At 33.0% G+C, this 15,000-nt stretch overlaps 1 protein-coding gene across 1 annotated transcript in view; it reads left to right on the top strand.

The window, feature by feature from the left end:
• The window catches only part of LOC135216415 (beta-alanine transporter-like), a 74,370-nt gene that overhangs the window by 44,856 nt on the left and 14,514 nt on the right, over window positions 1-15,000 (top strand). The window contains exons 5-7 of the mRNA XM_064251717.1: window positions 8,607-8,761; window positions 12,097-12,265; window positions 13,021-13,153. Coding sequence (XP_064107787.1) covers window positions 8,607-8,761; window positions 12,097-12,265; window positions 13,021-13,153 — 457 coding nt within the window. The remainder of the gene's footprint in view (window positions 1-8,606; window positions 8,762-12,096; window positions 12,266-13,020; window positions 13,154-15,000) is intronic.

The raw sequence follows: 15,000 nt of genomic DNA, 5'->3' as shown, positions 1-15,000 counted from the left end.
ACTTGTAGTAACACATTACCTGGTACCAGTTTTTCATTTTTGCTGCAGTTTCCAAATTCACTGTACTCTTTGACAGGCGCTGTTACAAATACACGTTTAGACTGTCTGTTTAGATTCCTTAAATAACCACTATCCTATTAAGAAATAAATCGGTCTAAAAGTTATGGGTGACCGCGTAAGTACAAAATCTTTACGTTAATGTAAAAATTTAAATTTACCTCGGTTGTGAGAGAGAGAACAAGAGAGCTTTAGCATCTCCTTACAGTACGTCTATGAATGAATCTCTTCTATGGGAACTAACTGGGCAACTGAAATCTTGACCCCAAAATGGATGGATAACTTCAAAACATTATGGGACCGTGACACTGCTATAATCTTGATAATTCTCTTTCAAAACGAGACAACAAAAATCTCTGAACATGGAAGATATGATTATTGAAAACTAATGGAAGCACAGACTTTCGTCATTTCCAAGACAATGTTGTCACAACCATTTTGGGAACTAGTTACTTGTTTCATCTCCAAATTGAATTACTTATAATTCAATAAATTCTCTTTTGACAAATCGAGAGAGATAAGAGTTAATTTATCAGTAATGTCAAACAGTTTCATAACAAAATAATCTCTAATTACTAAAATGAACTGAAAGAATATACGTAAGGACACTATCATGTCATGTACAGGATCGTAAGTAAAACATTTCAGGTCAGTGCATTCAAATAGCATTTGCACAAGAAGTTGAAAGACGCAACATTGTGCAATCAACACGTGGGTTTCTGGACATACATTATTTAAACATTAAACTCTAAGCTGTCTTTGATATGGAATCTGAACATAATACAGACACTTTACGACATTGCATACAATTACTGAAGGGAAGTTATGCTTTGCATGGCATCAACATAAGATTCCTCCCCCAGAAGATTAGTTATACCGGGTTTGAATCCAATGATTTACAATAGGACAAATAATCTGCAACCACATTGTTCTTACCAGAAATGTGCTGCTCTCTTAAAATATACCGCTGTAATTACAAAGACCACCTTGTTAACCTTTGGTTCTGATATTTCATCCTTTGTATAAATGACAAGGGATTGTGATCAGACAACACTAAAATTTCTCCATTCCTAGGTCTGTTCACATACACTTCAAACTTTTTCAATGCTGTGGTTAAGGCTAAAGTTTCTTTCTCTATGGTTGAATACACTTTCTGATGCTTTTTCCATTTTGAAGACAAGAAGCAAACAGGATGTAAAATATTACTTTCATCGTCTAAAAGTAGAACAGCTCCAGTTCCACAGTCAGAGACATCAACTTGTATCACAAATTTCTTATTGAAGTCTGGAGCATGAAGTACTGTCTTGAAGTTAAAATGGCTTTTACTTTCTCAAAGGATTCTTGACTTTCTGGAGTCCAAACAAACTTAGCTTTTGGACTAGTTTAGCCTGTCAACGAAGCTACTATGGCTGAAAAATTTGGACAGACATAGAGATAGAATTCAGCCATGCCCAAAAATCTCTGTAGCTGTTTCCTGGTAGTAGGTGGGGGTAGTCTTACAGATGCCTTCTACATTAACATTTACTGGAACGAGAAGGTCTTTCCCAACTTCAAAGCCAAGATACTGAACAGTTGCCTTCCCAATCTCACTCGTCTCTAGGTTGACTGTTAGTCCTGCTTCTCGTAGTTTCTTGAAAACTTTCCTCAGAATCTTCAGATGTTCTTCCCATGTTGTAGAGTCAATGACTATGTCATCAAGGTATACACCTACTCATTCTATAGATCCTAGCAGTTGATCCATCACTCGTTGGAACAGAACAATATACTGATTCAGTCCAAAAGGAGTAATAAAAGCTGACAGCAACTTAGCATCCTCATCTAAGGGAATTTGATAATAAATTTTCAACAAGTCTATCTTGGAAAGAAACTTGGCTTGCCCAATATTATCAAGTAACTGATCTATTGGAGGTAAGGGATAATTGTCAGTCACACTGATGGAATTCAGTTTCCCATAATCAATACACATCCTAAATGAGCCATCTGGTTTCATCACTAACACACATAGAGAACTGTAGTAACTTGAATTGGGTTCTGCTAAACCATGCTGCAACAAATATTGAGCTTCTTCGTTCAAAACATCTCGATGATAAGGTGATAAGCGATAAGGTCTCTGGTTGAATGGTTGTCCATCTTCTTGGATCTTGATCTCATGGTTTGTCAGATCGGTACGCCTAGGTACATCTGCAAAAATTTCTGGGGAACTTCCAATCACTTCACTCAATTCACCTACTTGCTTAACAACCAGATGTTTTAATTTATCCTGCAAATTTTCCAAAATTGAAGAATTATTCATCTTGCTTTCAGCTCCCAGTTCCTAGTCATCGTCACCATCTGTAGATGAGGATGGCTGCGTTACTGACACAGTTTCGATTTTAGTTTCTGAGAAGTAAGGTTTCAGGAGGTTCACTTGTATCTTCGTCGTTTTCTTTTTTCTGATGTTTTAGTCACATATGTTCTATCTCTTAACTTCTCAATTATCTTGTAAGGACTTTGAAGTTTATTGGTAAGGGGAAATCTCTTAATAAGTAGGAAAACTAACACTTGTTGACCTACACTGAAACTTAATGTCTTCCAACTTTTTCCTCAAGTTCTTCACATATTCTCCTTGGGTTTCTTCTTATTTTCTTCCCAATTTTCTGCAAGAACATTTAATATATATATATAGTTATATATATATATATATGTGTGTGTATATGTATATATACATTATATATACATACTACTCATACATAAAACACACACACACACACGCATTATATATATATATATATATATATATATATATATATATATATATATATATATATATATATATACATAGCCAAAAATAACGTCAGTCAATATCAATTTCATTTCATCGTAGGAACGCACCTCCCAAAAGGGGACTAAACTAATCTTTCACCAAGATTTGCAAATTTTATTATCAGCTACCGCCCTCCCTCCAAAATATTTAAATAATGTAAATAAATAAGATTATTTCTACACTTTACATATTCAAAAGCATCTGCTGAATCATCTGTGTTTTTGGGATATAATAATGAAAATATAAATTTTGTCACCCAAACCTTCAAAAATGATCCGCACCTCACTCACTACTCGGGTGGAAAAATTGTAAGACCGGAATTTTCCCCAGCCAGCCTTCACTGTTTTCCCTACCTCCACAACTAATTCAAAACCTGATTATAGTATTTTTAAATCTTTCCCTCGGGATAAACTATACAAATGTAGCATATTTCTTTGGTAGTTTCCCTTAAATATATCGTGAAAAAAGAAAAGCAAGACTTTTATTCGAATGTTTTATTTAATCTTAATCACTATGTTTCCGAAATCCGTCAATTCGATAGTCGCGTATAATATTTTTACTTCCATAATTCTTTAAAAAAATATATATATATCAGGAGCAATAGAGAATACCTTTGTCTTTGTAGACAGTTGTTTAACATATAAATCTCAAATTCTTAGAGAGCCACGTTTTACTGGGAAAAATGTACCGAAATATGGTTCTTAATCAGGGGAGTTAAACCTGTTTCATCCCATAGAATTTACAGATCTAGGTTTTTCGAAGGCTTCGTATTTCCTTTGAGAAGAACGGACATTGCTATTTTTTTTTTTTTTTTTTTTTTTTAGATTACGCTCTGCTTGTCAGCATAGGTTGAATGAGTTACTATATGAAGAATTTTTTTTCCTTTTTGTTCCTATGAGAAAATAGTGGCAGCATGATAAACTAGTATTCATGAATTTAAAGCAAACATGTATTAAGGGACTAACATTAGTATGATAACCTGATTGTTACTATATATATATATATATATATATTATATATATATATATATATATATATATATATATATATATATATATATATATTTTGAGTTAGTGTTATTATTTTTATATTTCTAGTTGTTATCATTCGATATGCCTTATTATTATATTATTATTCTTATTATTATTATTATTATTATTATTATTATTATTATTATTATTATTATTATTATTATTTTTTATTTTTTCTTTATTTTATTTTATTTTTTTTTTGCTCTATCACAGTCGTCCAATTCGACTGGGTGGTATTTATAGTGTGGGGTTCCGGGTTGCATCCTGCCTCCTTAGGAGTCCATCACTTTTCTTACTATGTGCGCCGTTTCTAGGATCACACTCTTCTGCATGAGTCCTGGAGCTACTTCAGCCTCTAGTTTTTCTAGATTCCTTTTCAGGGATCTTGGGATCGTGCCTAGTGCTCCTATGATTATGGGTACAATTTTCACTGGCATATCCCATATCCTTCTTATTTCTATTTTCAGGTCTTGACACTTATCCATTTTTTCCCTCTCTTTCTCTTCAACTCTGGTGTCCCATGGTATTGCGACATCAATGAGTGATACTTTCTTCTTGACTTTGTCAATCAACGTCACGTCTGTTCTATTTCCATGTATCACCCTATCCGTTCTGATACCATAGTCCCAGAGGATCTTTGCCTGATTGTTTTCTATCACTCCCTCAGGTTGGTGCTCGTACCACTTATTATTATTATTATTACGTGGGTATTGAGCCCAAGATATTATTATTATTATAATTACATTGATGAAATTTGGTTGATAAGCAACTAGGTTTACAGTGACAATAATCTTCAAATAATTTTAATTAGAACTTTTTTCCGTTGACAGGTCCCTTTTCTGAACTTTTACTTATAACTAGTTTGTGAGGTCATGAAGTCATAAGGTAACATGGAAGATTTTTAAAGTTTTGTCAGATTTCAAAAAGCCCTAAATATTCAGACTCCACAGGGGGATGGTGGAGAATTATACATATGTTCTTTTTTTTCTTATATTTTTCAAGGTTACAGGTCAGTTAAAGTTCAATATTTTATTCAGGTAATTTCTTAAGGTTAAAGGTCAATTTAAAGGCCAAAATTTGATTTTCCAATTTATTTTTACGAAAACTGGTAGGTCTGTTAACTTGGGACTTAATTTTATTTTCCAAACATTCTTTACCTTGATTCCTATGGTTCAACATTTCGTTTTATCTGATTGTAAGGAAGCTTTGCAACTGGAGATTATTACCACACATTTTTTTCTTTGGCATTGGCCCATTTTTGAAGTTCATAAATCACTTCAGAAGTTAACCTTAATTTTTCAGTTTTAAATGGAACTTCTTAGGTAGGTCCCTTAGAGGCTGATATTGTGTCAGCAGTTTTCCTTAAACTGGTTTTCAAGGTCACTGGTCGGTTTGAAAACTACAGCTTTGGCATCTTTTCTTCACGAGTCAGGACCGACAGCTGAGTTTGTTTGCTATAAATCACTTGTTCATTATCGCTTTCAAGACAGTCATTATGGACGTCTGTTTCCATTTATCATTACTAATATTTCGCCTAAGAAAATATTTATTACACCTTATGACACCAAAGAGTTCGTAATGAATCATATGCTGCGGTGATTACATTCAATTGTAATTGCAGCGTCATGACGGCATTTGATGAAAATCTAATCACTGTGTTTTCGTTATTACTATTGTTAATTTTTTTGTATTAACGCTGTCATTATGGGGATTTTTTGGTCATTAGTTAATAGCGAAAATTATTTTTTTACTATAATAATAATAATAATAATAATAATAATAATAATAATAATAATAATAATAATAATAATAATAATAATAATAATAATAATTATAAAGCTACCAGATGGGAGCAACATCAAACACATAGATGAGATGGGATACAAATACCTGGGAATAATGGAAGGAGGGGATATAAAACACCAAGAGATGAAGGACACGATCAGGAAAGAATATATGCAGACTCAAGGCGATACCCAAGTCAAAACTCGACGCCGGAAATATGATAAAAGCCATAAACACATGGGCAGTGCCAGTAATCAGATACAGCGCAGGAATAGTGGAATGGACGAAGGCAGAACTCCGCAGCATAGATCAGAATACTAGGAAACATATGACAATATACAAAGCACCACACCCAAGATCAAATACGGACATACTATACATAACACGAAAGGAAGGAGGGAGAGGACTTCTAAGTATAGAGGACTGCGTCAACATCGAGAACAGAGCACTGGGGCAACATCTGAAAACCAGTGAAGACGAGTGGCTCAAGAGTGCATGGGAAGAGGGACTGATAAAAGTAGATGAAGACCCAGAAATATACAGAGACAGGAGAATGACAAACAGAACAGAGGACTAGCACAACAAACCAATGCACGGACAATACATGAGACAGACAAAGAGCTAGCCAGCAATGACACATGGCAATGGATACAGAGGGGAGAGCTCAAGAAGGAAACTGAAGGAATGATAACAGCGGCACAAGATCAGGCCCTAAGAACCAGATATGTTCAAAGAACGATAGATGGAAATAACATCTCTCCCATATGTAGGAAGTGCAATACGAAAACTGAAACCATAAACCACATAGCAAGCGAATGTCCGGCACTTGCACAGAACCAGTACAAAAAGAGGCATGATTCAGTGGCAAAAGCCCTCCACTGGAGCCTGTGCAAGAAACATTGGCTACCTTGCAGTAATAAGTGGTACGGGTACCAACCTGAAGGAGTGATAGAAAACGACCATGCAAAGATCCTCTGGGACTATGGTATCAGAACAGATAGGGTGATACGTGCAAATAGACCAGACGTGACGTTGATTGACAAAGTCAAGAAGAAAGTATCACTCACTGATGTTGCAATACCATGGGAGGGAAAAAAATTGTACCCATAATCATAGGAACACTAGGCACGATCCCAAGATTCCTGAAAAGGAATCTAGAAAGACTAGAGGCTGAAGTAGCTCCAGGACTCATGCAGAAGAGTGTGATCCTAGAAACGGCGCACATAGTAGAAAAGTAATGGACTCCTAAGGAGGCAGGATGCAACCCGGAACCCCACACTATAAATACCACCCAGTCGAATTAGAGGACTGTGATAGACAAAGAAAAAAAAATTATTATTATTATTCTATTAACAAAATGGCAGAATTAAGCGAGTTGATTTTATATATTGTTTTTTTCTATTTTCCTTACAATTCGCTTCTCAGGCTCAGCGATGTTTCTGAGTAACTGCCCAATATTCATATTGGGAATTTTCAAAAAATTATAAATGCTGAAGGTAATTATTTGAAAATTCCCAATATGAATATTGGCCAGTTACTCAGAAACATCGCTGAGCCTGAGAGGCGAATTGTAAGGAATATAGAAAAAACCATATATAAAATCAACTCGCTTACATCTGCCATTCTTTTTAATAGCAGTTGCCTAAAAGAGGGTCTTCTACCAAAATATTATTATTATTATTATTATTATTATTATTATTATTATTATTATTAATTATTATTATTATTATTGATTTATGAAAATAATAATAATAATCATAATGTAATAATAATAATAATAATATAAGATAATTAATAATAATAATTAAGTATAATTATTATTATTATATTATTATTAACTTTATTATGATACTTATTCATATTAATAATAAAATATAATAAATTAATAATAATTATATTAATAATAATAAATAATAATAATAATATAATATAATAATATAATAATTTTGGTAGAAGACCCCTCTTTTAGGCAAATGCTATTAAAAAGAATGGCAGATGTAACGAGTTGATTTTATATAGGTTTTTTTTTCTATATTCCTTACAATTCCGCCTCTCAGGCTCAGCGTGTTTTCTGATTAACTTGGCCCAATATTCATATTGGGAATTTCAATAATTAACCTTTCAGCATAATATAAAATAATAATAATAATAATAATAATAATAAATAATAATTATTTATTATTTTATTTATTATTATTTAATTATTATTTATTATTATTATTATTATTATTATTATTATTACTATAGTAATAAAATACTTTTCGTTATTAACTAACAACCAAAAAATCCCAATAATGATAGCATTAATACAAAAAAATTAACAATAGTAATAACAAAAGCACAATGATTAGATTTTCATCAAATGCCATCATGACGCTGCAGTTGTAATTGAATATCATTACTGAACCATATGATTCATTATGAACTCTTTGGTGTCATAAGGTGTAATAAATATTTAATTAGACGCAATATTAATCATGATAAATGGAAACAGACGTAGAGTCCATAATGGCTGTCTTGAAAGCAATAATGAACAAGTGATTTATAGTAAACAGACTCAGCTGTCCGTCTTGACTCGTGAAGAAAAGATGCCAAAGCTGTAGTTTTCAAACCGACCAGTGACCTTGAAAACCAGTTTAAGGAAAACTGCTAAGGGTTGACAATATCAACATCTCAGTTACCTACGCAAGAAGTTCCATTTAAATATGTAAACATTAAGGTTAACTTCTGAAGTAACTTATGAAATTCAAAAATGGGCCTATGCCAAAAAATGTGTGGTAATAATCGCCAGTTCTAATAGAGCATTCTTGCAAAGCTTCATTACAATTAGACAAAACGAAATGGCATCAGTGGCATCAGATTTTACTATTTTATAATTTTAGCCCCAATATAATATTTTTTTTATATACTAATATTACATTATTGTACAGGATCGGGCGCAGGAAGGTCTTTCTTCTTCTTTCTCTGAAGGTGGCGATTCTGGGGTCAGTCTTCGTCTTCCTGCGGGACATGTGGTTTGTGCTCAGGGTGCGATTTGTCTTGTCGATGGGTCTGCCCGTTATCTACCAGATCGTCATCATCTCAGGTAAAGGGGATAAATAAATGGAAAATTATATGAATGAAAAGGGATGTGCGCATGAATATGTAGGTCTGTAAATTAATGGGAGCCTTCAAGTCTCTGTGTGTATGTACGTTTCTGACTAATAGCTCTTAGTGTCGAAGTCTGCACGCGAGTCTAAAGGAGGTATGCATGTCCATAGGTCTCTGGGTTTCTACGCATCTTCGTCTACATATACATGGTAACATTCTTGTAAGATCTTATCGGTCTATATAACTTCAGGTGCTGATATTTTCTTACATGTCTACATGTCTTACAATGTGCATAGAGCCCTTGGTATTTAGAGAGGTTCATGTGTCTGCCATAGGGCTCTTATTGATCTTATGTATGTTAATTACTGTGGGTCTACAGGTCCCTATGTCGCTGTCTGCCTGTTAGTTTCTCGGTTGTAAAACCTTCCAGGTGTGTATAGGCCTCTAGTTGAACATACAGGTTTCGAGGCATCTACTGCATATTAGCAGGTATCAGGCCCATATTTAAATCTTATATGTGTCTCATAGGGTATTAAGGAGTCTTTCGGGGTCTACATAGGTTTTAACATTCTATAAGGCATTCACATCGCAATAGGTTCTGTGCTTAGAGGTCGCTGTCTTCATTAAGCTTCGTGTGTCTATAGGTTTGTAAGGGCGTGTCAGTATGTCTCCTGGTGTCAAGTGATTTTCGTGGATTTAAAGGTCTGATTTTCACAAATGTGAAGGTCTTTTGCTGTTAACTGATTTTCTCGAAAGCAGAGGTTTTCTGGTGTCAATTGATTTTCTCAATTGCAGAGGTCAGTTGATGTCAACTGATTTTTGAGAATATAACGTTTTCCTAGTGACACCTAATTTTCGCTAATGAAGATGTCTCTAGGTGCCAACAGGTTTTGAGACTGTAAAGGTATTCTGGTGTCAAATGAAGTAGGAGGTCTCCTGGTGTCAATTGATTTCCGAGAATGTAAGGTCTTCAGGTGACAACTGATTTCGTGAATGCAGATGTCTCCTAGTGTCAAATGATTTTCACAAATGCACACATTTGCAGGTATCAACTGGTTTTCATGAATACAGAGGTCTCTTGGTGTCAACTGGTTTTTGTGACTGTAAAGTCTTCAGATGTCAACTGATTTTTGTGGATGCAGAGGTCATAAGATCTTCATGTGTCAACTGGTTTTCGTGAATGCAGAGGTCTCTTGGTGTCAACTGGTTTTTGTGAATGTAAAGTTTTCAGATGTCAACTGATTTTTGTGGATACAGAGGTCATTTGGTGTCAACTGACTTTCACAGATGCAAAGATCTTCATGAGTCAACTAGTTTTCGTGAATGCAGTGGTCTCCTAGAGTCAACTGATTCACGCACAAAGGTCTTTAGGTGTCAACTGGTTTTTACAAATGTAAATTCTTCAGGTGTCAACTGGTTTTCGTGAATGCAGAGGTCTCCTCGTGTCAACTAATTTTCACAATGCAACATTCTGGTTTCATGAATGTAGAGGTCTCCTGGTGTCAACTGATTTTCACGAATGCAAAGGTCTTCAGGTGTCAATTGATTTTCGTGAATGCAAAGGTCTCCTGGTGTCAATTGATTTTCACAAAAGCAAAGGTCTTCATGCGTCAACTGGTATTCGTGAATGCAGAAGTATCCTGGTGACCGATTTTCCTGAATATAAAGGTCTCGTGGTGTCATTTGATTGTTGCGAATACAGAGGTCTTCTGGTGTCAACTGTTTTTCGTGAATGTAAATGTCTTCTACTCTGTGTACTGTAGATATCCAGGTGATAATGTGTTATTATGTACTTAGATGCCCATGTGTAACGATATGTCAATGTATGCCAGGTGTTTCTGTGTAGTATCTGTATATTTCTGTGTATAAATGTCTCTGTATCTATTTATTCTTATGTTTATAAGTATATTAGTGTCTTTATATGTATGCACACTGATAACTCTCTTTGCCTCTTTATGTCTGCACATGTCATATACAGGGTGTTTCGAAATAAGAGGGCACCCCCCTCTACAGCATGAATTAAAATTGATATGGACAAAAACAAAAGTAATTCAGAACAGGTATTTAAGTTTCTCTGAGTATTTAATATTTTGTGTGGCCTCCATCTGCCTGTACTCCGTCACTCAGTCTGAAATTACAAGAAATGTAAAATGAAAAATAGCTTAATAGAAACTTAAGATAATATACTTGGAGATAGGCTATTGCAGAAAACTTCACGACTTTCCATTTGTTCGGTGAAGCGTGGGCTCTAATTTCGAAACACTCGGTATAGTCTTGTGTCTAGTGTCCCACCTGTGTCTATAAATAGGAGCAAGTCATGCTCGCCCAGAATTGTCGAGTCTTAAATAATCTCGCTTTTAACTCAAGTTAGGTTAAGCTAGGTTAGTTTAATCATAATGAGGCAGAATCAACTTTAAAGTTAAAAAGACTGGAGGCTCACAGGACTTGCATTCCCTAATGCATCTGACAAATACCATAGTCCCTTACTAATTTATTTTTCTGCATTTACATGAACTTCATAATGTCAGAGGGTGTCATGGTGCCTGTCATCTACAGTTAAAAAAAAAATTCTGAAAAGTAACCATTTCAAGACTGTCATTAAAAAGCTTCAACCACTCCACACGATTTAATAAAATCTACAATTTCTCACTTTTCCTTACGGACTGTTGTTACTGATATGTAAACTAGAATTTTCACGCATGATTAAAAATACTAGTTACTAATATTTTACGATTCGATTTCAGTAAAGAAAGGATTAGAAATGCTCTTACCATTACACAGGCGTCATTTCAAAAGCACAAAATCTTTTAGATTCGATAAAAAAGTAAATAAATAAGACACAAGGACGCGTTTTATCTGATTTTTGTTACAATCCCACTAAAAATCTCCAATCTGTACCTGTTTCAGAAATACTCTAACTTATCCATGTTTTCACTCCATAAAGATGCCTTGTAACATTCTAGGATTCACGGTCACTGAGCCACCCCACGGTTGATTGTCATCGAACTACTATATCTTCATCATTCATGCCTTCAAAAAATAGCCTTTAAAAGGTTTAGTAACTCTTCAGAATTATAATCTTTCCACGAATAGTGGCAAGTTAAAAATTTCAACGATTTCCTGATCGGGTGTCCAAAAAAACAATATTTTCACGATTTACTTCTGTTAAATATTCTAACCATTTTTTTGAACCAACGAATCGAAAAAAGCCTAATTATTCCACAACTCAGTCCTTTTAAAAAAACTAAGCTTTCCACCGACAAAAGACTATTTCTTCCATGTGCACTTCCACATTTCGATTTCTATAAAATAAACCCTCTTCCATCCCAGCTTTGGAGCAAGTCCGGGACAGCCGCAGGGGAATGGTGACCTCCATTTCATCAGTTTTTTTCTCCCTCGGTCAGTGCACCATGGCCCTCCTCTCCTGGCTGACAGCTCACTGGGTCACACTCGGCCTGTTGACCAGTCTGCCTTGTCTCCTGGCAGTTGTCTACCTCAGGTTTGTGCATTACAATGAGAACAATGACGATGATGACGACGATAATGTCTCTGATGATACTATTTCAAGGATAACGACGGCAATAAAAACAACGGTCATAATTTTTAGCAAATATCCTTAGTGGCATGAGTCTTGAAACGGAGGAATTAATTCACAGTTATGCATATGGACATAAATTTAAAAATAAATCTGTACAGAAAGCTTTCGACAGTCAGACTGAGCAGGGGAATCGAAACGTTTCCCGAAAACTTTCTGTTCATGTTTATTTTTCAATATAAAGTCCATATTCATAACTGGATTTGTTTCTCAAATGGTTATGACATTAAAGTTGGCAATGTTGATAACGTTACTGCAATGTAGATAACAACAGATTTTGGTACTGGCATGCTTATTATAATATAGGTGCATTCATGATTATTAGAATCATTATGACGTCAGTGATAGCGATGACTATCATAATGCACTTGAATAAAATGTACACAATGGTAATAACTATGATAAGAAGAGAGGAAAAAATTAAGAAAATAGCATGGGTTTGATAACAATAAAATTTACAATAATATTGGTAGTATTATATATAGTGGTAATAATATTTCTAATTAATGATATAGATGATAATTGTCACAATTGCAATGGTTACAATGGAAACAATCATCGCTTTCACGTGTCTGTGTTAATTAGTTATTTTGTGATTATAATGCTGGTTATAGCAGAAAGCAAATGCAAATGTATATTTATTTCTTTAAAATTTCCAGAGTGATTGAAGAATCTCCGCGATGGCTTGTTTCAAGAGGGAAGTTCAATGAGGCTGCCAAGGTTATCCGACGCATCGCTCGCATGAATGACCTCAGGCCGACCCACGAGGACATTCTGGCAAAGTTAAGGAAGGTTTGTATACACACACACACACGCATATACATATACATGTATATATATATATATATATATATATATATATATATATTATATAATATATACTATATATATATATATATATATATATATATAGATATATATATATATATATATATGTATATATATATATATATATATATATATATATATATATATATATATATATATCATATATATATATATATATATATAGGTATGGACAACAGAGCTCACCTATCTTTAACAATATTTAAGTTTAAATCCATAATAAATACTAAATAAACAGAATAAACTGGGATTTGTCCCGCTTAATTATAGCAGCAGAATGTTGGTACAAAAGCCAAATAATGGAGGCAGCCTTGATTAAACAAAGACAGGTAATGAACATCTCAAAATGCGCCTTGGATTCTCATATCATTGATCAAATCTTCCTTCAACCAACTCTTAAGAAGATTAAAACGTATCACGTTAGAAAAACGTGCTACCTGTTGATGGATCTCTTTGGTATAAATACTGCCTTTTCTGTAACTTTTCTCATTCATTGCTTACCTCAAAGAGACACAGCAGTCTCTGAAATATAGTACTTTCTTTCTGTATTCTGGCGTTTTTTATGGGATCCTTTTATTAGATGGAATTCTGTTGCAACAGAACAATTTTACCAGTCACACACACGTATATATATATATATATATATATATATATATATATATATATATATATTATATATATATATATATATATGAATATATATATATATATAATATATATATATATATGTATTGTATATATATATATATATATATATATATATATATATATATATATCTATATTATATATATATATATATATATATATATATATATATATATATATATATTATAATGCACAAATAACTCATTAATATGGAATGCACTATACCTTGGGACTAAACCTTCTTCCAAAGGGAATTAATTATATCTTCCAAGTTCTAGTACACTGACCAGAATTCAAAATCTGTATATCTTTTCGGGTGGTGTGTGGGTTGACAATGACACACACACAAACACACACACACACACACACACACACACACACACACACATATATATATATATATATAATATATGTATATATACATATATATTCTATATATAATATATATCTATATATATAGATATAAATACTATAGTATATATTATATATATATTATATATTATATATAATATTATATTTATTAGATATATATATATATCTATATAATAATATATATAGTATATATTATATATATAAATATATATATATATTATATCTATATATATGTAATATAATATATCCTATATATATGCGCCACCGCCGGTGGATCGGGCTGGAGTTTAGCCGGTGGGCTAGGTACGCGTTGGTGCCCATGGCGGTGGTTCAGGTGGATGGTTAGTATATGATATAATAATTCCAGTCTTTTGATCATGCCAGTATACTTGATATATACATATATATATATATATATAATATAATATTATTAAATAATATAATATATTAATATTTAGCTTAGCTATTTATATATATATATATAGATATATATATAGTTATTTTATAATAGATGATATAGATATATTATACTGCGATCATTGGGACTTGATTGGCTATAGTCTTATAGGGCTATATATATATGGACTATATATATTTATATATATAGATATATATATATATATCTAATAATAGAATATATATATATAGATATATTTATATTATATATATATATATATATATATATATATATATATATATATATATACTATATATATATATAATATATATATAATATTATCATATATATAGATATATATCTATATATATATTTTAT

The sequence above is a fragment of the Macrobrachium nipponense genome, chromosome 19, assembly GCF_015104395.2.
Source record: "Macrobrachium nipponense isolate FS-2020 chromosome 19, ASM1510439v2, whole genome shotgun sequence".
In the NCBI taxonomy this organism is placed as follows: domain Eukaryota; kingdom Metazoa; phylum Arthropoda; class Malacostraca; order Decapoda; family Palaemonidae; genus Macrobrachium; species Macrobrachium nipponense.
Note: the sequence above shows the minus strand (reverse complement) of the source record. Positions and strands in the feature narration are given on the sequence as shown.